This window comes from Mus musculus, chromosome 1, assembly GCF_000001635.26.
Source record: "Mus musculus strain C57BL/6J chromosome 1, GRCm38.p6 C57BL/6J".
In the NCBI taxonomy this organism is placed as follows: domain Eukaryota; kingdom Metazoa; phylum Chordata; class Mammalia; order Rodentia; family Muridae; genus Mus; species Mus musculus.
In genome coordinates, this window is record NC_000067.6 from 12,911,286 (window position 1) to 12,936,802 (window position 25,517).

The 25,517-nt window shown below is 40.5% G+C and overlaps 1 protein-coding gene across 9 annotated transcripts in view; it reads right to left on the reverse strand.

The window, feature by feature from the left end:
• The window catches only part of Slco5a1 (solute carrier organic anion transporter family, member 5A1), a 126,248-nt gene that overhangs the window by 44,737 nt on the left and 55,994 nt on the right, over positions 1–25,517 (reverse strand). For 7 of the 9 annotated variants that reach the window (XM_011238380.3, XM_030253982.1, XM_006495518.4 and 4 more), the window contains one exon: positions 9,753–9,917. The exons of the other annotated variants lie outside the window; for them this stretch is intronic. In XM_011238380.3, coding sequence (XP_011236682.1) covers positions 9,753–9,917 — 165 coding nt within the window. The remainder of the gene's footprint in view (positions 1–9,752; positions 9,918–25,517) is intronic. 9 annotated transcript variants of the gene reach the window in all.

The following is a 25,517-nucleotide window of genomic DNA, read 5'->3' on the forward strand; positions in this document are numbered from 1 at the left end:
ATTATTAGGAAAGTTTGATGGGGTCATCACTGAATCTAGTGGTCACTTTGAGGAGTACTGACACCTGAACAATACTAAGTCCTCCAATCTTTGAATATTACATGGATTTCTTCTAAGATGTATTTTCTGTAATCTTTAAACAGTCGTTAATTGTCTAGCTTTCCAAGTTGTATGCATTTATTATGTATTGCATCTTGTCTCAAAATATGCATATACTGCTCAATGACTAAATTAAGCCAATTAACATACATTATGTGGCATGCATTTTGTGGTGAGAACACAAATTCTACCTTCCAACTTTCAGAATCCTGTGTGTTGTAACTATGGTCGATCTCTGTTTTGCATGAAAAGATTTTACAGTTGCTCCTCTGCCCATGTGACCAGTGTTTTCTTAAACAATATGTTATACTTTCAAAATGCAAGTTTTGCATACATTTGTTAAGTGCTATTCCTAAGAACATCATTCATTCCTGCTAGTGTTTATGGGACCCTTTCCTTTGTTTGATTGGGATCTCTTTCTCTTAGGTCTTGCAACCCTGCTGAGCACAGTCAGTAGCAAGGTTAGAGTAGCTTATCTAATGGAAGTCTTGGAATTTTCTCCATAAAAAATTGAAACCTGTAAACAGAGGTCCTTTTCCATCTTCATTCCCGATGAGAATCCTGAGTGGAGTAAAGTAGCAAGTGAGACTTATTTGACATTGTTGGATCTTAGGGGGAGGGTGTTCTTAGCAGGTTAGCCATGGCCTTCCATACATCCATTTATCATGGTGTATCTCTAACTTCTAAACTATTTAAGTAGAACTTTATAAAAAAAATTAGTTGTGCATCATTTGCAAGAATATTTTTAAGTGTAACTTTTGGAGAACTTACAAGATTATAACTTTTAATTTAGTTACTTAATAAATGTTAACAAATCATTTAGTATTTAAATATTTACTAGAAACCCTTTATTGAACATCAACTATGTAGCAGGAACTATTCTAAACTGGAGATATATGGCAAACAAAACTAGCAAGAATTTTATTGTCTAACATGGCAAAATAATAAGTTAATAACCAAGCAAGTTGTCCCAAATGATAGGAAATGAAAAGAATTTCAGTGAAAATTATTCTCAGCACTGTAAGAGAAGCGAGCATGGAGAGAGCAGAGGCACATTTAATCAGGCTGAAGTCTCAATGACAAAGGGTCATTTCAGTCAAAGCAAAGGAAGAGAGGGAGGCTTAAGTCACACGCCCCTTACACACCGATCTGACCCATCCCTGAACAGAACCCTGACGTACCACAACTCGGAAAATTTGATAACTCAAAGAAACCTCAAACGTCACTCATCTTCCTTTGCTCTAGTGAAACAATTCAAACTGCTCTAGTGTGCTCTACATAAGAACTCCAGGCAAGTCAGAAACCGATGAGGAAAACAATCAGACCCGACGGGTACTCACTGAACTGCTTATTCCAAGATGCAGGTTTGCTTGCCGTGCGTAATTGCACCAGGTAATGAAAGCCTCGCTCTAAGGTTTCTAATAACAAAGCTGATTCAGGACAAAAACGTACTCTAGAAACACCATGGTCAGAGCATGCATCCATAAAGAACAACAACCCTGTGAGAACATGGGCTGCCGGCATTAATAACTTAGACTTACAGAGAGTAGCCACTGGACTGGAAGTATCAGAATCCATCTGCAATTTCTCAGCTAATCACCTCCTCTCCTCTCTTCTCCTCTCCTCTCCTCCTCTCCTCCTCTTCCCTCCCTTATTCTCCCCTCTGTTCTCCTCCCTCTCCTCTCCTCCTCTCCCCTCTCCTCTCCTCCTCTCCCCTCTCCTCTCCTCCCCTCTCTTTTCCTCCTCTTCCCTCCCCTATCCTACCCTCCCCCTCTCCTCTCTTCTTTTCTTCTTTTCTCTTCTCTTCTCTTTGCTTTCCTTCCATTATTGCTCTGACCTTGTCTATACTTAGTTTTGGAGCATACAAGCCAGAGACTCATCTTCAGTGTTTGACCTTTGTAAAATCATTCTTTCATCAGGTAACTGGCTCAAGATTTTTTTAATTATTCATTTAATTTGTTGACTATTGGTTTTTATTGTTCATATATTATTTACTTATTTACCTCTTCTTTTAAAAATATGCCTGGGAGTGCTTTTGCCTGCGTGCATGTCTGTGAATCATGTTGCACTCCTGTGAATCACTGTGTTGCCCTCAGAGGCCAGAAGAGGGCATTGGATCCCCTGGACCTGGAGTTACAGAGAGTTGTGAGCTGCTATGTAGGTATGGAGAATCACACCCAGGTCCTCTGGAAGAGCATCCGGTGTTCTTAACTGCTGAACCATCTCTCCAGCACCTCTTTTTGTTTGTTTTTTAATCATAGAATTTGGAAGGAAGCTAAGACAAAGATCACGTCTTAACCTCTGATGACTACTTTTCTTTCTTCTAGAGCAGGACTCAGGAAGCCAGATATGCACTTTGCTATCTACCTCGGCTGCTGTAGAACTAAAGCAGTGATGAACATGTGTACATGGGGGACATAACCGCATTCTAATAAAGTTTGGTTCACAAAAACAAGCAGTAGGCTGAATGAATATGGCACTAGACTTTTTATAGAGCAATTCCTTGACTCATGGTCACCTACAATGCTGGCTTTATCTCCAAGCTGCCCTTTCAACTGGATGTGTTTTAAGTTTTGATCAGTATGACATAAAGGAAAGTATATATTCATGGATGTTTGTTAGTTAGATTGTTTTGAAGGCAGGGTTTTCCTGTGTATCCCTGGCTGTCCTGGAACTTGCTCTGTAGGCCAGACTGGCTTCAAACTCATAAAGATCCACCTGCCTCTGCCCCCTGAATGCTACGATTAAACCTGTGTGCCTCCACTACCACTACCACCCAGCTCCATAGCTTTTCTCAGTTCTACCAATTTGCTACTGAGAGTGCAAACACAATCTCTGGACCTCTAGTTTATGAGACCAACAGTCTCCAAGGCAGCAGGTACTGGGAGCAGTTTGGGCCAGCATGATAGTCACTTAGTTGAATCTCTCCTATTCGACTTTTCTAATGCTCAAAAATAAGCAAGCAAACAAACAAACCTATGATCCTAACACAGGGCCATCTCTCCAATGTGCTCAGTTTACAGAGCATAAAACAAAAAGTAGCATCAGTCAACAGCTGGATAATGCACGCATGAACTCTCAAGTGTTCTAATTCTAACTGGAAAGGGAAGGTGCCAGACCTGGGATCTGTCTGTGCATCACAAATTGGCCTGGAACTTGGGAGCCTCCTGGAGTCTCCCAGGAGCTAAGATTACAGGCACCTACCTGACTCACACCTGGCTCAAAACCCGCCTTCCCAGGGTTGAGATTCAAAATCCAGTATGTTTTCTGCATCTCGGGGTTAGGACTTCCATAACCACAGGTATAAATCATGACATTTGGTTAATTATATTGATATTTTCCAAGCATTTTAAGTAAATGTTTTCTGTAGAAAAATGTATTCGATTTTACTAGAGAAAGAAAAATATTTTTATCAAAGAAATTTGATGTACAATCAATTCTTCTAAGTTCCATTTATCTAAACAATGAAAGGATTCTAGACTAATTTTCTACCTATAGCTCAAAATTCCTTTTAAAATGTACAAATTACTATTTTCAACCATGTAAGGTACTTATGGAAAAATAAATGCTGTGATAGAAAGATTAAATGTATTCATATCATCGTTTCAGTGGCTGTCCACAGCAAGTCCCAGGTCAGCCAGGCCTACAGAGGGAGAAACCACCTCATTAAGACAATTCATGCGGTAACAGTATCCATTCTACTTTTTGTATCTCCTAAAGAATTTGATACTTATATAGTGTATATTTTACATAATTTTTCCAAAGATGTTACTACTGCTTTATATAAAACAAATTATACTAAGTGTCCTACAAGAGAAATGTATACCTATAATGTTTCTAAAAGTCACTTAAGTCAACACACAAACGAATTACATCATCTTTCTGCAAATAGAGTTAAGAGAGGACTCTCAGTCCAATGACTTGAAGAATCTGGTAAGTAACATAGCGACAGACTTCTGTGCTTTGCTCCGGCTGATGGAAAAAACCAGCCTGAGCAGACACTGAGCTGCCAGCAAAGCGACTTTCCTGTGGTCCACCCTGCAATGGTTCAGGTTACGAAAGGGCATTGCTGCACTTTCTAATAATGGCTTATCATGCTTTATTATTTATATCAAGAGTAAAGTACTTCCTGTCTGTAACAAGCATTTCTTGTCTACTCTTAAGAGCCAGTGTATTCGTTAGCCTTGGACATGTTCTTTATGTGTTAACAGAAATCACTTTTGAATGAGAGACGACGGAATGTGCCGGAAGTGAGAACAATTTGTCTTTAGTCCTGTAAGGCCAGCACTGGATGCCATCAATGCTTGAATGAGCACCTGCTTCTTTAGTGACTTGCCCATAACTGGGATATTCCACTCTATCCTCTACCACCTCTTTTTCTCTAATCTTCTGTGGGTGTTTGATGAAAGTAGAAAGGGGACTATGAGAAGACAGAAAGAGACCCTAAGGGAAGGGAAGAGGAAACACATAGAAGCAGAAGAGGAAGACATTTGGGGGATTAGCAAGAGGGGGACAGAAAAATGGAAAAAAAAGAGTGGGGGCAGGGTGGATAAGAACAAAGTAAAATGAAGAATGCATGAAAATGCCATCCTGAAGCCCACCGCTCTGTATGCTAACTTAAGTATCAAATGATGTATGTTCAAGCTTCCAAAGGAGGAAAGCGACCAGCAGTCCTGCCCAACTATGACCCCTGTGAACCATGATAATGAGCAGTATGGTACAATCCTAAGGGTACAATAGTGGCATGCATGCTTTGGAAGTAACCAATAACTCTCAATTAGATTTGCACCACAAGAGGAAAACTATTCCTGATTCTGGAAACTTAATTGACTACCCAGAGTTAATGAAGTGATGGGTCTTAGAAGAGAACCTATATCTACATTCCTAACTACATTCTAAATATTTGTTCTTATAACCCCAGATAAGTGTAGTCTTCATCTCTCACCAAGGAAACTCCTCTTTACAATAGATGGAGACTCCTGTATAGAACCACAACTAATCAAAATGCAAAGTTGTGGAGCCCAGTCCCACAGAAACACCTACAAAACAGTTCCTAGGCTTCAGGCAACACTGCAGAAGAGGCAAATAGATCCTAAAAGCCAAAAAACCAGGGACTTAGAGGTGAGATTGTATCTTCTAGTAACCTCAGAAGCTACACCCATAAAGTCTTGCCAACACAGCGGCCTAGGCCTGAGCTTACAAGCACGACACCAATAGGAATGTCACAGTGGACAGGGCAAGCTCATGAGGCCTCAATCCTACACAACTAAAGGATAGTGTAGGCAATGAAGGAGTGCTGAGAGTGGAAGAAATAGTCTTCCCCAGGGAAGAGCACACCAACTGCTGCTCCAATACCAAATGATCAGGCTTAAGAACATGCATAGGAGTGACATTATACAGAATGACCAGTTTATATTTAGGAATATTATATAATCCTAATGTGTGTGTATAATCCTAATGAATATATATATATATATTCTTTATATACATATATATATATATATATATATATATATATATATATATATATAAAGAGAACAAGGAGGGAAACCTTTGGAGGAAGGAAAGGGAAAATAATGAATAATAATCTCAAAAATAAAATAATAAAATTATCATATATTGTAGTATATGCATATTTACTAACAATTCATTTGTAGGTAAATCTATGTAGTCAAACAGAAACAAAAGCAGGATAAAGCAGTGCAAGCAGCTTCTGAAGGAGGAAAGGATGGGAGGGAACCACAGTGGGCTCAAAGCTTCTCTCAGTGGCCTTTGTTTATGGCTCTTATTTTTAGATCATACAAGAGTCTTGCAGCGGGCTGGAAAGATGGCTCATTGGTTAAGAGCACTGAGTGCTCTTTCAGAGGTCATGAGTTCAATTCCCAGCAACCACGTGGTGGCTCACAACCATCTGCAGTGGGGTCTGATGCCCTCTTCTGATGTGTCTGAAGGGAGCAATGGTGAATATATAAAATAAATAAATAAATCTTAAAAAAAAAAAGAAAGAAAGAAAGAAAAGAGTCTTGCAGTTTAAAACATTAAAAAGAATGTCCTCTCTGAAAGCTGGAAACAAATAAACTCTCAATATCTCAGACATAACCAAACAAAGCAGGATTAGTTCAAGCGAAATTAAGACATGGTGTGTTGTGTGTCCACAGTAAGAGCCTTCAGAATCCAAATAACTAGGAGTCCCAAGGCTTCTTCTGGTTTTCCTTGTTTATTGTACTGCAAGGTGGCACTCGACCTGCTGCATGCATGTGCACATGTGGGTGTTAGCACACACTTGGGCAAAGTAACTGTGTTAAGTTCATTAGGGAAAGTGATTCTCCCTATAGAGGAAAGACACTACAATATAATACTATGTTACTTAATACAGTTAACACTGTATATATATTTATACAATATAATACTGTGTTAGTTAACACAGTTATTAACAATGTATATATAGTATATATAAAAAATGCTGTATTGTGTCATTACTATGATGAAATTACTGATGATATCAATATAAGAAGAAGTTATTCTGGCTCACAATTTGAGGGTGCAGTTCACCATGGTGAGTCACCATGGCAGGCGTCTGAGGCAGCTGGTTATGTTATTTCTACCAGCAGAGAGATGAACGCTCATGAGTGGCTTACTTTCTCATTTAGTTGGTCCAGGATCCCAGACCAAGGAATGTGCTACCCAAGTTAATGTGGGCTCTCCTTCCACACTTAATCTAGAGATCCTCTCATAAACATGCCCCAAGGTTTATCCTACCTGACTCTAGATCCATTATGGATATCAAAGAAATGAAATAATTAGCTATCCATAACCTCAAATTAGATAGGTAAATATCCTGAGACAAGGTCTCACATGTCCCAAGCTGACCTTGACCTTCTGGTCACTTTGCTTTCATTGTGAAATCACAGGCATTGAGGTAGTCGGGTTGAGATAGTTATCAAAATAAATTTTCAAAAATAAAAGATTAGTCTGGTATATAGCTCAGTGATGAAGGGCATTCCAGCATACATGATACCCTGGGTCCAGTCAATCAATAACCACGAAAGGATAATTTAAATTAGAAAACTTTGTCAGGTAAGAAATTAACACTAAGGCTAGGAAGGTGGCTCCGAGTTTAGAGTACTGGCTGCTCTTCCAGAGGTCCTGAATTCAATCCCCACCAACCACATAAGCATCTAGAATGTAATCTGGTGCCTTCTTCTGGCCTGCAGGCATACATGCAGGCAGAACACTGTATACATAACAAGCGAATAGATCTCAGAAAAAGAAAAGAAAAAGAAAGAAATTAACACTATTGTAAAAAAAATTTTTCAGAAAAAAAACTCATGATTTTCCATTTCACTTTGCATTTATAGGAAGGGCTTCAGAGAGCAAAAACAACAAGAAGGAACCCTCAAAGTGTTTTTAAAAATTAAAATCTGTGTTCAGAGGCTAAGAACGAAGTGATTCACGGCAAGGAAAAAGCCCAAGAAGAGCTTTAAAGAAACCTCTGCTTTTAATCCCACTGCGACTTAATAAACCTCTTCTGCTCCTAGACAACCTGAATTTTTCTTGAATTTCCTTCTTGTCTATGAATCAAATGACGATGACCAAGAGAAAGTACCTTCCCTTTTCAATGCCACTGGGAAACACAGGAGATTGTGAACTCTGTGAAACACACAAGCCATCATTTTAAAACAGATGACAAAGGATGGACACTGATGAGTGCTGTGACCATAGTGGAATTACACTTAGTTATGTGGCTTCCCTCATCCCGGAGTTGTGTCATGGAGAAATAAACAGCCTCTGTGAGCTAGCCTCATGTAGACAAGTGTCTCTACCTTGCTGATAGGGACCCAACCCTCCAGATCACACTGTAAAAGTTTTCCTCCATTTTACCTCAAAGAACCATCTAACTAGTCTCTTCTCTACCTGCATTTAAGAGATGGCCCCATTGATCCACATTCAATTCTCTTCAGCTGCAAACTGCAAACTGCCCTGGAATGAACACTGTACACAGGAGGACTAAGGGACGACCCAGACAGCTCTGTACTTCTTAGTATGTCTGAAATAGAGACACACATGACTGGGTCCCCACATTTTACCAAAGAAAAAAACAGAAAGACAAGTTTCTGTGAGCTCTGATGGTTCACATAGACATAATCTCTGCACATAGAGGCCTAGGCAGTAGGTTCACAAGTTCCAGGCCATCCCAAGCTGTGCAGTGAGATCAGCTTCAAAATAAGTGGAACGAAATACTGAGACAGTGTCACACACAAACAATAAATATGAAAATAACAATGATAGTCTATCGTAATGAGTAAACAGAAGGTTGTGTTTTGTAGTCAAACAAGCCTGGAGACAAATGCCTCCTGAGTCTCCCTTGGGAGTCTTATAGAACATGCTGACAGGGTGACTGGGGATGGAGAGCTGGGGTGACCAACCCTGCAGCACTCTGCCTAACACAGCAAGCACTGGACTCACTTGGCTAGGCACCTTCTTCCTGGTCACACCTTTTTATACTGAAACTTAGTCTATGTGCAAGTATTCTTCAGCTTTGAACCCAATCCCAAAAGATCTTAGTTCCCCTGTCCACAAATCACTGTTCAACAAAGGCCAGTGAAAGAACTACAAAAGGGGCCTTTGATTTTCTGTTAGCCACGCTGAAACATGATCTAGGGATGTCACATCAAAAAGGAAAGCATTTTGGAAAGCAAGAAGAGCAAAATATATTTTAACTCACAAGTTATAGCAGTCTGCAGCCATATACTACTTATTAAACAGATTATAACCATGGACACATGACCAATTTGGATGCCTTTATAAATACAAACTGAAGCAGATATTTCAGATCACCTTCTATTTTTATAGAATTTTTTTTCTGTTTATTTTTAGATAATTCAAGCATGTTGGGTTTAAATGTAGAAATAGGAAGCCAAGCTGTGTAAAAAATTACTACTTATTTAAACTCACTATTATTCAAAAATATTTAATTGTCTGCTATTAATAAATTAAGTCTCTGTGTACAGAGTCCTTGGCCGTTTCTATTACCACTAAGGGAGTATTCATGATATTACATAACATTGTAATTCTCCCCAAACTGAGAATCAGTTTTCCCACATTACTAAGTATTATATTTACTATTCAATAAGGTTTGAGTATTAAGTCCTATAAGTACACATATCAAAAACTTCTAAAAAGTCAGCTTGACTGAGCACAGAACAACTGAAATCAAGTTCACACAGCATCTTTTTAATGTCATGCATCTTCAGTAACTCAACTGAAATCTATTCAGGAATGGAAAAACCTAAAACCATGGAACTGATCTGAATTTTAAATCACCAACTTAGTCACTTAACACATTAAGATCCATGCTAATCCAAAGAAGATTAATACAAATCTAAATTTGAACCTCACCACTTATTTTATTCTGTTTAATCAAGATCCACAAAAAAACCCATAAACCAATAGTCACCCATTTCAAAACACAGATAATGAATATTTATCACATGAATACAATCAAAATCAAAGAAAGCACATCCCATCACAAACTCTGGGGCAGCAGGGGACAGCAGCGCATGTGTGAGCACTTGAGTGTGACCTAGACCCTCTATTCCGACCTACGGACACAATGGCCATGCTTTTAAGCAGCCCTAGCGGCAGTGCCTTACCAGTGTAGATGCTGGCATTGGAAGCTGGGATACCAAACTGTGACTCGATGAACTTGGGGATGAAGGTAATGAAAGCGGTGACAATGGCACTCTCAGCTGTGTATGACAGACTCACAAAAAGGAATGTCATGTTGCTTAAGATCCTGACAGCTGCTCTTGGTAGGTCTACAAAATGAAGGAAGTAATACATGAGTGTTACAAACAAGGGATGGAAAACAAAAGAAAACTGAGATTCTTTGCTTTTAATGAACTTAAAATAGTCCTCGGGCAACCTTCTCAGCAAGAAAGTAACAACAGGAAGCTCTGATGATTGGCTTTGGTTTTGGTTTGTTTTGTTTTTTGTGGAGATGGGGTGGCTTGAGACATGGTTTCTCTGTGTAGTCTTGGCTATCCAGGAATCTACTCTGTAGACCAGGATAGCCTCAAACTCAAGAGATCCACCTGCCTTTGCCTGCCAAATGTTGGGATTAAAAGCATGCACCATCATTACCCCCGCTTCTGATGACACTTGAAACCATCCTGGTTCTTCTAACTCAAAAACCAAAATAATGAAGAAAATAGCATCTAAAAGCATAACCAGATACAAACAGCTTCATAAACATTATACCGCATGCGACACCTATATTTTAAAAAGTTTCAATTAATTACTCGCTTTTCTCATTAATTAAAACACATTTTCTGTTAAGACCCAAAAGTTTCCTTAATATACAAAGCAGTTGTGAGCTAATCCAACATTATAGTTTCCAGTTCACCCAACTACCTCTTTCCTAAAAGGAGACATTTCTCTTTTTAAAACTCAGTTTGTTATTTACACACACACACACACACACGCACGCGCGCACATGCGTGCGTGTGTGTGTGTGTGTGTGTGTGTGTGTGTGTGAGAGAGAGAGAGAGAGAGAGAGAGAGAGAGAGAGAGAGAGAGAGACTGTTCGTGTATGCATAGGTGTATATGGGTGCTCTAGGAATCCAGAAGTATAGATAGTAGATCCCCTGGAGCTGGAGTTACTGGTAGTTGTTAAGTCACCCAAAATGACAGCAGGGAACTGAACTGGAGTCCTCAGAAAAAGTAGCAAGCACTCTTAACAGCCGAGCCATCTCTTAAACCCAAGATGCATTTCAGAGTTGGCAAGTCTTTGTTGCCACATTGCAGATGCCCAACAGCAGAGCAACAGGTTGGGCATCTGGTCTTTCAGCCTCGTTTATGAAACAGGAAATATTCATAGTTAAAGCAGTGGTGAGGCATGATGACATCAGGTCAAGCACTCCCAGGTACTTTAGATTGAAGTACAAAAGGCCATGAGGTCCTAAAGGGAAAGACAGCCTGAAGGTGAAGCTCACCACCTCCTGGGCAGCCTGTCAAGGAGAAAGCCCTCATACTTAAACCTAGGTATTGACTTAACAGAATATGCTACAGACACAACATCATTTATAATAATGGCTAAATAGCCATCAATGAGAAATGTTCAAACAAAGTATGGAATAGCCATACAAGTGAATATGAAGTGGTCATTAAAATTGAAACAGCTGTATGTGCTAGCACAAAAGAGTTGCAAAAAGTATTGTAACGATAAGTAAAGTGAGCTACAGAAACACACATAAATATGTGTGTATAGTCATGTTTAAGTAAAAATTAAACAAGAGAATGCATTCGTAGATCAAATAAAGACTTCTTCATGCATTAATACCAAATCCCTAAGGGATTAAATTGTGGAATCCTGATGGAGGTTGGGAGGGGAATAAAAGAACATTCTCTATCTTATAAACTTCTGTATTTTTCATTTTTTCAGAATGAATGGATACCCATTTGTGTAATTGTTGTACCTTAGCTCTTACATTACAACGTAATAAAGTTATTCCATTAGGATTGGTCAGCTTTTATTGATACTATAATTCATAGCCTCCCACTCACCAGAATCTAAAACTTAGGAAATAGAGAGTATTAGCTAACATCATTCCAAAATGTAGTTAAATGTAATGTTCTGGGTCTTATCTAACCTTATGACGTTTAAGATTTTAGAGGGAGCTAACATGCACACTTGACCTTTAACATAAACACACCAAAGAAAAACAACTAAACCTTTTCATAAGTTTTCCCTGTAAACCTTAAATTAAACATCATATTGTAAGTTGGTAAGTTAAGATTATCACCACTCAAAGAGTCTAGTTAAATGTAACTGGCATGTTAAAAGACAAATATTGAACCTAAAACATCTAGGAGAAGGGAAGTTTAAAGCACAGCATTTGTATCCCAAGAATGCTTTAAGTCATATTCATTATCTCAAATTGGCTTTTCATTTTACGATACATTTATTTTTCATTGTGTATGTTGCATATGTCTTACTTTGTGTAAGCAATGCACATGAGTACAGGTGTCCTTGGAGAGCAGCAGTATCGGGAGCTGGAGGCACGCGTTTGCACAGAGCCTGGGAACCGAATGCTGGTCCTCTGCAAGAGCGGAATGTGCTTGGAACACACTGAACCATCTTTCCACCTGCATATGCTTGCAAACCCTCTGAGCCACGTCTCCATCTAAATGTCTTTTAGAGACATTTGGTTTGATAAAATGGTCTTTTAGCTTCAATGGTAAGAAAATATGCATATATATATATATATATATATATAAATATTTTCTTATCTCATTAAAAATTTACCGGATAAATAAATAAAAATAAAGTTGGTTGTTACTTAAGAAGAACTGACGAAGTTTAGACTTCCAATAACTTTTTTTCACTCTCCATACCCACTGATTGGGGTTGAGTGTTTTGCCCAAATGCCCTAACGGAGTAAAAGGATTTAGAGCTATGTCTTAGGCTGGTACCACTAAGTATTTTTTACATAAAGAAACTGAGCTAATAATTACATTGAAGAATGATGGAAATCAGATCACTAACTGTAAGAAAAGAAGTTAGAAATGTGGAAAGATAGGTACTAGATTAGAACTGAAGGTACAAATATGACTCAATTAGATGAGTAGATACATACAGAAATGAGAGATGCATTAGATAATAGATGGATGGGTAAATAGATATGATGGATAGATAGATGATAGATGATTAGATAGATAGATAGATAGATAGATAGATAGATAGATAGAACAGGTTGATAGATGATTTATAACAGATAAATAAAGGATATAATAGATTGGCTGACAGGTTGTAAACAGGTGCACACACACACATAAGGTGAGTGCATGTGTTTGAGTGTGTCCATGTTATTTGCAGCATTGTTGCAAACAAGACTGACATAATGATACTGCAGTAGGAATGAGCCCAACCCATCACCCAGCTCTTGGTTTCTAAAAGTCATTTTCTACTAAAAGGAACAGAGAAATGTCTGACTTCAGAGTTGGGAGACAAGAATACACAAAATATAATCAGAAAATATTGACGGTGAAAAATCACTTCAATGGACTGGGATCTTCTGAGCTCAATAGATGCTAAAAGAATTTGGTGAAAATCCAACAGAAATAATATATATCCAATCATCCTTACTTGTGGATTGTACTGGCAGATTTAGTTTTTGCTAAAATTTACTTGTAAGCCTAAAATTAACACTCGATGAACTTATACAACCACACTCAAGGCGGTAAGTCATCCACACTCCCTTTCCTGGCAGAAGTTGAAAACATGTTCAGCTCTGACACAGTAAAGGTGGGTCTTTGTCACAATAGTTTGTCAGAGTTTTCTCATTATGTGTTCTGTTGGTAATCTTGCTTATTTTAAAGATCCCTAATATCAGGCACGACGCATTATACCTATAATCCCAGTACTTAGGAGGCTCAGACACAAGAACCATTAGTTGAGGGCCAACCACGTCTATACAGGCTTTACCTCCAAAGCAGAAAGGGTCAAATAAGAATCCGCCAAGGGGCTGCCTGTGGTATCCCTAATTGCAGGTGACTGCAATGAATGAGCTCAGGAGAAAATACATGCAGCAAAGATGCTTACTCTAGGCCTGAGTTACAGGCTTTTGGCATGATCTCAAAGCGGTAGCTGTTACATACAGATATTCAAACATGAAATGAAGTCACATACAGATGAGCTGTTGATTACATTGTGACAAAACCAAACCCATGATATCTTCTAGAAACTATTTCCATGTTTGCTGATGTTATATTGTGATGTCACAAAGCATGATGGCTATGAAGAATGGGAGTTCACTGATCTTATGTAGCCTCAAACATGAAATGTTTACAAAGCATTAATAAATTATGTATTGATTTACTGCACTCTACTAATTTTGCATGGAGAAATCTAGCAAATGTAACTTTATTCAGGGATCAAAGTGTTAATCAACCGGAATAATGGGCAAATTAATGCTATGTGCCCAGTTAGAATATACTTAGCATAATATTATTTTTGTGCTAAGCCTTTAAAAGTGCATAAATCAGAAGACAACATCAAACCCCAACTAAGCAATATTCTACAAAGATAACAGCCTATACTTTTGAGAAAAGATTAAGATCACGAAGAACAGGAAGAGGAGAATCTGACCAAGGTGGAGGGAGACCCCCAAATTAAATATAAGTGGTCCTGTGTTGGACCTTTAACATTAAGGGCTTCACTGGGAAGACAGGCCTGTGATATAGATAGTTGAAATAGTTGACTGCATATTTCTGAGTTTCGATGGCTGTCCAGTGGTCATGAAGGACAATGTCCTTGCACTTAGGGAAGCACCTGTGAGTATGATGAGTCAGTAAGCCTGTCTGCGGCTTCCAGGAATGGGAATTATCATCGGAGACTCACTACCAGTCACCAAGTCACCAGGACCCTGTGCACCTTCCCAAAGCCTTTATGTTTATCTAAAACTACTTCAAAAGCATAGCTTTAATAAGTGAATTGGGCCGGGCGTGGTGGCGCACGCCTTTAATTCCAGCACTTGGGAGGCAGAGACAGACTGATTTCTGAGTTCGAGGACAGCCTGGTCTACAGAGTGAGTTCCAGGAAAGCCAGGGCTATACCGAGAAACCCTGTCTCAAACAACAAAACAAAACAAAAAGTGAGTTGGACAAGAAGTTGCTAAATCTATATAGATTTACAACCAAGTATCTATTGTTTAATGCTACAGAATATATTCTAGATTCATTCCTTGGTGCCATATGTAGAGTGTCATTATACAATCAAAGATGCTGTGAAGACCAAGAGACAGAGGTGTGGAGTGATGATGACAATAATCAGGGGTCTAATCATTTGATAGTGTTTTAGTCAGGGTTTCTATTCCTGGACAAAACATCATGACCAAGAAGCAAGTTGGGGAGGAAAGGGTTTATTCAGCTTACACTTCCATACTGCTGTTCATCACCAAGGAAGTCAGGACTGGAACTCAAGCAGGTCAGAAAGCAGGAGCTGATACAGAGGCCATGGAGGGATGTTCTTTACTGGCTTGCCGCTCCTGGCCTGCTCAACCTGCTCTCTTATAGAACCCAAGACTACCGCCCAGAGATAGTCCCACCCACAAGGGGCCTTTCCCCCTTGATCACTAATTGAGAAAATGCCTTACAGCTGGATCTCATGCATTTCCCCAACTGAAGCTCCTTTCTCTGTGGTAACTCCAGCTTGAGTCAAGTTGACACAAAACTAGCCAGGACAATTGACCCCTTATCAACTTGACACACAAACACATCACTAGTAAGCCTCAACCCTTAGTTTCTTATTCATCCCCAAGATCTAAATAACTTTAAAAGTCCCACAGTCTTTAAATATTAAAATTTCAATCCTTTTAAAATATCCAATATTTTTTAAAATCCAAAGTCATTTTACAATTAAAAGTTTCTTAACTGTGGGATCCACTAAAATATTTTCTTCCTTCAAGAGGGAAAATGATCGCCAGGCAGTGGTGCATGCCTTTAATCCCAGCACTTGGGAGGCAGAGGCAGGTGGATTTCTGAGTTCGAGGCCAGCCTGGTATACAGAGTGAGTTCCAGGATAGCCAGGGTTACACAGAGAAAACCTGTCTTTAAAAAAAAAAAAAAAAGAGGGAAAAAAATCAGGGCACAGTCACAATCAAAAGCAAAAATTAAACTCCAACTGTCCAATGTCTGGGATCCAACTCACAATCTTCTGGGCTCCTCCAAGGGCTTGGGTCACTTCTCCAGCACTATCCTTTGTAGCACACAACTTTTCCTCTAGGCTCCAGATGCCTGTACTCCACTGATGCTGCTATTCTTGGTGGTCATTTATGGTCCTAGCATCTCCAAAACACTGCATGACCCCTTCAGTCCTGGGCCAACAATTGCAACTGAGGCTGCACCTCACCAATGGCCCCATGACCTCTCACAGTGCCGAGCCTCAGCTGCTCTGCATGACCCCTTCATGCCTTCAAAACCAGTACCACCTTACACATTACCAAGTCCTGCTGCAGTATGAGGAACAACTTTGGCTAGCTCTGGAACACAGCCTCTTTGTGCTTTCAGAAAACAATTCCCAGAAGATGTCACCTCAATGATGCTGGTCTCTCCTTAATCACAGCTAATTTCTTAGCTCCAGCTAACCAGCATCAATAGTCCCAGTAATGCAAAGTTTTTGCTTTAGTAGTTCTGGTATCTTGTTAATCACAGCTGATTCTTCAGCCCCAGCTAACCAGAACCACAGAATCTGCACAATCAAAATAGCAATGGCCCTGAAAAGAGTTTTTAATCTTCCCTCTGAAATTACACAAGCCAGGCCTCCATCTTCTGCAGTATTCTCAACATTATCTTCCAAGCTCCTACATAACATCTGACAGAGCTCTTAGCACCGAATGGATCTTCTAGCCCAAAGTTCCAAAGTCCTTCCACAGTCCTCCCCAAAACATGGTCAGGTTGTCACAGGAATACCCCACTATACTGGTACCAATTTGACTTAGTCAGGGTTTCTATTCCTGGACAAAACATCATGACCAAGAAGCAAGTTGGGGAGGAAAGGGTTTATTCAGCTTACACTTCCATACTGCTGTTCATCACCAAAGGAAGTCAGGACTGGAACTCAAGCAGGTCAGAAAGCAGGAGCTGATACAGAGGCCATGGAGGGATGCTCTTTACTGGCTTGCCTCCCCTGGCTTGCTCAGTCTGCTCTCTTATAGAACCCAAGACTACCAGCCCAGAGATGGTCCCACCCACAAGGGGCCTTTCTCCCTTGATCACTAATTGAGAAAATGCCTTACAGCTGGATCTCGTGGAGGCATTTCCTCAACTGAAGTTCCTTTCTCTGTGATAACTCCAGCTTGAGACAAGTTGACACAAAACTAGCCAGGACAGATAGTAAGAAAAAAAATATCAAATTCAGGGTTGACGAGACAACCTAGCAGATAAATAAATGTGATTACCACCAAGCCAGATGCAGTGTTAAGGAGACACCACACTGAAACCAAGAAACGCCCCCCGCCCTACATTACATAGAAGTCATGTTGGAAGAAGTGTGTAATGTAAAGTGCCCAAACTCAAGAGAATGTTACATGAACTGAACAACACTCGGAAAATACCTGTGGCCAGGCCTCGGGTATACACCTTGAATCCCAGCACTCGGGACAAAACGGATCTCTGTGAATCCAGGATCAGCCTAGTCTACATATTGAGTTCCAAGTCAGCCAGGGATATATAATGAGACCCTGGTTTGGTTTTGTTCTTTTAGAAAAGAAAATATGTATAAAAAACATGTTAACAGTGTTGGCAGGTCCTTTGCTTCATGCAGACAGATGCCAATGGCAGTTTAGGTGGCCCTGACACCATACACCTCTAGACAAAGAGAACAATGGCACTCCACTCACAAAGGGAAGACATATGCTTCATTGGATCTGTTGGCTTCTTCTCTAAGTTTTAGAAAATCTGAGGTATGGAGTAAGGCCATTCTTGTGGAAATTGACAAGGGACCTATATTTATGAAAGACCGATCAGTTTCAGTGCAGATTGGACCATAGCTGGTTCTGACCAGTCCCAACGGGAGTAGAGCTATAGCTGGTTCTGACCAGTCCAGTGAGAGTAAGACTATAGCTGGTTCTGACCAGTCCCAGTGTGAATAGGGCTACAACTGTTCTGACCAGTTCTGTTGCAGGCAGGACTACAGCTGGTTCTTCTCTGAAGCCTTGTAGATAGAAGATGTTGTCATGCTTGTTGTAACCCAACCAAGCACCAACACATGAATGCAATGTTTTAAGCAAAACTGTGGTCTGAAGCATCTGTCAGACTAACAAGTTAGGAAGCAGCAAGCATCAAATCAGTCATTTTCAGCAAAGACAAAGCTACAGCCATCTTTTCAAGGGGAAGAGAAATACTTACTGAGAGCTTACTTTCAGTGAGAAATATTTCTCCTGTTGAGAGAACCATGAACACATGTCACGCTAAAATCCCTCTGTGTACCTGCTTCTGCTGAGGCTGCAGTAGTTTTGAATCATGGGCCTACAGAGGCACTAAAATATCCTTAGAATGTATTTATTCACTAGCATTCCTTACTGCATCACAACAGCCATGTATACTGAAAAGAGTATCTGTATATGAGAAACTGCAATGAATGGCATGGGTATTTCCTTACTCCATTTCCTTACAGGAATGGCTAGGTTCACAGAGCATGAGTCCCAAGATGAAGGTGTCCTTGGTACAGACACATAGAACACACTGAGAGCTAAGAAGGGATGGTCCATACTCATCTGAATGACAGCTCTTTGAAGCTAAAGAAAGCCACCACTTTCTATGCTAACCTAAAAAATTAATTTTTAAAAGTCAGGAAAAAAAATAAAGGTAAAAAATTTCTAGCAAATTTAGATAAGATTACGAATTAATCGTTCATTAAAGAATAATTAAAATGCTATTAAGAGAATATAGTATCCACAGATTTGTTGGTACAGCACATAAATGGGGAGGGGTCTTCACAAGCTTCAGTTGAAGTAACCGAGGGATTCCTTTTTAAGCTGCAGCGTAAAGGATTTTGATATGCTAGCTCATATTACGAGACCACACATAAATTGACATTTTCCTCAAGGTTCCAATTCATGTGTAAGAATGCTAATCACTTCACGCTACTTTCAGTGTATTTTAACCCTCCATTTACACTCTTATTTTTCTCTCTTTTAGTTGCAAGAAAATTCCTCCCCTATGACCTGCCTGTGTATGTGCTTCCTCCTGTCAACATTCAGCTCCCAGATCAATGTTCCTCTGTCACCTTTTTCTAAAAGTAAATGTAACCCATCGATTCTATTCTTTCAATATCTTTTTAAATCTTCACTTTCCCAAAGAAATTCCAATGACAGGTCTGATCCAGTTTCCAGACTCACTCCTATTTCTCCCTCTTGGTCAATCCCACTACTTTCCCCGCCCTAGGGCTCTGCAAGGTGCTTCCTTCAGTATCTGTATACACTAAAATCATGGAGAGCAGCTTTATTGAGCATCTCTTCATGAAAACTCCTAGCTCCATCTTTGGCAAGTACTGTACGTCTGGTCATTTCCCCTGATTTCATTTGGACATTAGATGATGAGCTAAAAAAGAAGTAACAACAGGTCCACAGGTTGAGTCCAAACCGTGGTGGAGATGCCAATCAGCACCATTTATCTTGCAGTATGAGACAAATATCATCCCTACTTCCTGTTCATCATCCTTGAAACCAATGACCCCAGGGGATCCCCAAAGATGAGACCCCACAAAAATATTCTAACTGAACCCCCGCCTCCCCCCAGGCCCTGTGTGCAGCAACCCCTGCTTCATGGCAGTGACCTTCCAGCCTAGCCACAGAATCTCTGAGCCACTGAGTTAGACTCTTGACAGAAATGGAAATGGTGTGCCTGGAAGGCATCGATAAGGGTCAGCAGGCTGTGCCCTCCCCGCAGCCTTGAGCAGGCTGGCTCAGACCTGGTTTGCCACAGTTGCTAGCTCACCTAGGGTGGAGTCTTCCGACCTAGGTAAAGTCTATTGTCCTGCCACGTTTTTGGTTTCCTCCAAGACAGCACTACCTGCTGAGAGGTTGAACCTGTTTTCCTGACAAAGCTGGGATCCTGACAAAGCAGCAAGATCCTGGCATGGTAGGGGATGGGTCCCCCATCTCACCCCACCCCCATTTATAAGTTCAGACTCATAGTAAACATTGGCCTTTATCAGAGAACTTTGTCTTGGCTCACTATTTCTCTCACTACTTTTCCCATCCAAACCCCATCTTTCCTTTCAGGAACCCAGTAACCCGTGGCCGCTGGCGGCTACAACAGGATATGGCATGCCTTGAAAGGCATCAGTAAGAATCAGCAGGTCACAGTGCACCCTTGCTTGCTTAGATTCAGCACTCATGAGCACTGTTATCCATCTTTCTGAATGGAGACTCCTCAATGTGAGTAATGCTGCAGGCAGTTTGCACTGGGTGTAAAATGTAGAGCTCTCTCTCTCATTCCTACGGACTCTTGGCCTATTGTTATACTTGTATTTTAGCTCATCATCTAAATGTCCAAATAAAAAAGAGATGGTCAACTACAAGGAAATAAAGAAAGGCTCAAGGAAATGAGTGCAAATCAGAAATGAAACAAAAAAAAATTAGAAATGAAGAAGGCTTAAGAAGAGCAGAACATGAAGAGCAAGGAAGGGGAAAACATGGGTGTAGAATGAGACTCATGGTCAGCAAAGTAAAGAGCTCTCCTCCTCCTCCTCCTTCATCATCATCATCATCACACCGTCACCACCACAACCACCACCATCACTGTCACCACCACCATCATCAGAAACACTCTAATTTCTTTGTAAAAACAAAGCTTTTCTCATTATTGTATATCATAAAAAGCAATGGATATTTTGTGTGGTTCCTCAACCCATAACATTTGTGAGACCTGGATGGTTATTTAAAACTCTGATGTCCAGATCAGCTGAACTGGGAATCCTGGAGCTTTCTAATGATGCTGAAAGAGGATAAATTTGAGAACCATTGTGTCAAAGAAGGCTTATGAAAGGGGCACTGGGAAACCATCCTTGGGCAAGCCTAGGAACCCAACAATAGCCTTCAATAAAAGTTACAAAGCATCAAACTAAAGTGCAGCCCAACCAAGCTAGCACACAGGAGGGCCAAGGCAGTGCGGCTCACAGATGCAGTCTGTAGAACCCACACTGTTGAGTCAAAACCGTGTCTTGACATTCTAGTGCTTTACTTTCTTAGCAACACTCAGCAAAGGCCACATACACTAAGGATGGGTAGTTTTTGGAAATTCCAAGCCAATTCTGTCCTTTTCTCTGCTAATTCCCATGCCTGTTATCTGAACTTCATCTTAGCACATCTCCCCCTCTAAATCTGATGCTCAGCCATCACCACCAGCATGACTGAAGTTAGACTTAACCAAGAAGACAGAGTCACACCCCAAGCTTATCGTGATGCTGTTTCCAGAGGGGCTTAACCAAGATGAGACCCATCCTGAATGAGATCCATTTTGGTGAGTCTGGTTGTTTTCAGACCTTAAAATAAGTGCTAAGTTGAGCAATCATCCATTAAATATTTACTGAGCTCCACTTGGTGGGGTTAACTCAGCGATGTACGTGATGAGTAGGGTGGGGGCTGCACCAGGGAGACAACAAAGATTAAGGACGTTCCAGTCAGCCCTGAATCACCCTGGCCTCTGCATCTGTGATCTCAAGCAACCACAGAGCAAAATAACAGAAAAGATTTTATCTGCCCTGAGCGTGTGGGAACTTTTCCTGTCATGGATCATAAACAACACCATATAGTCTATTCGCATGGGCTTTATGTTGTAAAGAGCATAACCAAACTCTTAGAGATGGCCCAAAGTCTAAAAAGGGTGTCAAAAATGTATGTGCAAAAACTATGTCTCTTTATATAAGCACTTTGAGTCTTCTTGGAGATACCAAGGGACAACTGTGCCTTGTGGGTGTGTGAGGAGACCTGAGGGGAAGATAGGGGATCATAGGAGCTCAGAAGCATTAGAAGGGGAACTGGAGATGTTTTTAAGTAGGTTGAGGAAGGCTTCGGTGAGCAACATGCTGAAAACTGAGGAGCTGCGGGCAGGAACATCCTTAGCATATGAACAACAGCTGCAAAGGCCCTGGGGTCAGCATATGTCTGCACCAGCAATGAGCCCAGTGTGGTTATGCGTGGTTTGTAGGTGAGACTGAAAGGAGGAGATGGGATGGAAGTACAACCATGCCTTAGATCCAAAAGTCCTATGAGAGAGAAGAGAGTTACACTTATTAGACTTCTCTGGCAGCTGAGTGAAAAGCATCTACACTGGCAGGGGAGACAACGGCTCATGGAGCAGGCTGGCTTTTCCTTCTGTTATGGGCAAACTTCACCTGGGCTTTGTCCACCACTTTCTCGGTTACCACCACCACCCCCCCCCCACACACACACACACACATCCCCTACCTGATCTCCCTCTCAGAATGTTTTTGACAGCTCCCTGGTAGGAAGGAATTCGAAGAAACACTGGGGTGCCTGCAGCCAGGTGTTCCACAATATGACCCAATGCGCACACTTGTATACACACACACACACACACACACACACACACACACACACACCTCCCTAGCCTTACCATCCAGGAGTCCACCGCATATGATCGACAATGTGTCAAGCACCAGAAACCCATTCAGTATTTCTGAACTCATCTACACTTTGCACTTGATTCTCTCTACCTGGGACTCCTGGCCACCCGACCTCTACAGGGATCAGGTGACCTGCAGTGTATCCATTAAGTGCTCAGTCTCCCACCCTCAGCCAGTTCCATCCTCTTTTTATGGTTCTTTCGTGGTACTGGGGATCAAATCCAGAGCCTTGTGCATATCAAGCAGACATTCCACGGCTGGGACGAATCCTAGACTTCTTGTGATTCACAACAGTTCTCCCTCAGGGAATTCTGGAAAACACAGCTCACTCATTTCATAACAGCTATAACCCAGTCTGGAACCTTCTACGGGATCTGCCCCATCTTTATCCCAAACTCAGCACAGTGAACTTCGACACTAGAGTTTTATAGGTTCTGGGGGTCCAAAGCTAGATCCTCATGCTCCCCCAGCAGGCCCATTATGGGCTGAGCTGTCTCCCCAGACCCTGACTTTATCCTTTAATGACAACTACAACAACAACAATTATAAAATCACTTCACTATTTAGTTATGATTATAACATTGCACAACAACACAGACAAAATCCTAGCTAGAAGAATTTCTATTTTATGTTAAATTAATAAAAGGAAACAATTAAGAGTAAAAGTAGGCATGAAGGAAAGTCAACTGCCACCATTTTTAGTTTTGTTTTGCTTTTTTTGTTTTGTGGAGAAAGATGCTAAGGTAAATGGGAAAGGTTTTAAAATTCTAGGCCTCAAACCACAGGAACATTGATCCACTTAAATATTTTACGTGTTTATTTTTGTTAAGACTTTGATGGAATCAATGTTAATCTCTTGTTGAAAGGCAATGCAGACACACTTAAGTTTTGACTTTCTTCTTTGTGGTGTTTTACAACAACCCCATTCTACATAATTTATAAGAATCTAGAAACCTAAGTCAGATTTTACCAACATCTGTATCAACATGGGGAAGCAAAAAAGTGGGAAGTGCAATGAATTTTCTTCTAGCAGCCTCAGCAAGAGGGCTTCTAAAGAGACAGGCCTCTAACCAGGTGTGGTAGCATGCCTTGCTAGTCCCAGGTACATGGGAGGCTTAGCAAGGGGTCACTTAAGCCCATAGATGCAAAGCAAGCTTTGGTGACACAGCAAGACCCTGTCTACAAATAAAACAAACGTAAAAGGCACCATTCTGTAAAGCCTAAATTGTTTTCTTTTTTAAGGAAGTACAAATCAATAGCTGAGCTATCAGTTTTCTTTTTTAAAGAGCTGGTATTGATGGATACGCACAGAAAAATAATAATGAAAGGAAACCCTGCTCCAGACAACGAGAGAGAAAAAGTACTCGGGACTCAAACTCCCTTTTAACTCAGAATGAAATCTAAACAATTCTATAATATAAGACCTTCAGCCTCGGTTCCATGATCATCCCAAGCCTGAATTCATACCCAGAGGTTTTATTTGTCCTTCTCCAAGCTGGATTAGATATTAGAATTGTCACTTTCACCAGCTGCTTTGCAGTAAATACTGTAAGGAACAATGGTGCATACAAGATAAATGAATTGATTTAAATGCTTAAGTTAAACGTCCTTATAATACCATCTATATAGTTTAAGACATTTTTAGCAAGAGATTTTTCAGTATATCCCATTAAAACAGTGTTTCTGTTTAACAAGTAAATCAGGCTGGGTGTGGTGGAATGTGCCCATAATCTGAACATTCAAAGACTGAGGCAAGACGATCAGCGTTCCAAGGCCAGTTTCATCTATATAATGAGTTTAAGGACAGCTGAGGCTGCATGCGATTTTGTCTGGAACTTCCGATCTACAACCAGCTAGAGAATCCATTTTGCAAGAATTAACATCTAGGAGGGTTACACATTATAATCCAGAAAAAGAGTAAACATGAGAATTTACTAGAAATATGAGCAAGAAAATCAGACTGGGAACTAATTTCACAAACCAACTATACAACATGTTCAGACTCCTCTCATTCACACACTCACACACACACACACACACACACACACACACACACACACACACCAGATGACCCATACCTGTGCAGAAAAGTTGGAAACCCACAACGCCTTGCAGAGTAAGAAAACTAATGAATTAGCATGTAAAATTCCATAAATAAGTCTTAAATTCAGAATAGATTCTTCTCATTTTGATATGATGCTAGAAACACACACACACACACACACACACACAACTCTGGAAGTTTCAAAAAGCATTGGGAAGAGGACAGGGCAGAGATCCATGAAAAGAAAAGACAGCTGAAGTCGCTAGAAAAAAAGCCTCAGGGACTAGGGAAATGGGTCAGAAAAGGAAGGGCGCTTTCGGCTCTTGTGGAGCACCTGGGCTTGCTTCCCAGCACCCACATAGCAGGCAGGTAACAACTTGTTATTTCTAGCCCAGGGGATCTGGCGCCCTCTACTGGCTTCTACGGGTGGCAGGCATGCAAGTGGTGTGCAGATAAGCATGCAGGTAAACGCTCATACACATAAAATACAATGAATACATCTTTAGAAAGAACATCAGCAGTTGTATGGACTTTAGTACTTGATATCAACACCCCCTTCTACTGTTCATTTGATATATTTCACACTGAAGTCCTGATTTATAAAATATAAATACTTCTAGCCATGCCTTTCTTTATCTTTTCCCTTGAGTCTACTTTGTATTCCCTCAAATTAAGATTCTAAATATATTTGTATGTTTTAAATTACTTAATACCAACTTCATCTCAATTAAGCTGTAAAACCAATTGTGGAGGCTGGAGAGATAGCTCAGTGCTTAAGTGGTACTGATCTTGTAGACGTCCCAAGATGAGTTCCCAGTGCCAGCATCAAGCATTTCACAACCGTGTATAACTTGAACTCCAGAAGACCCAGAGCCCTCTTCTGGACTCCAAAGGTACCTATATCTATACGGGTACATGTGCACACACACATAATTAAAAGTGAAATAAATCAGTTTATGTGATCATCGTAATGGTCCAGAATGAAGCTGTGAAAATGGTGGGCTGGCCTACACAGGAGAGTTCAAGCCACAGAGAATCCCTTTGTGCCACAATAGTATCAGAAGTCATTTCAACAGTTACAAAAGAACACCTTGTCCTCCCCTAAAAACTTGCAAAGCAATTCTGGTGATTTAATTAAGTGATGTGATACTTGCTAGCTTTAACTTCTCAGTTTCTCTATTCAAATTTTATTGATGCCTATGCCTAAAGAATAGAAAATTATAG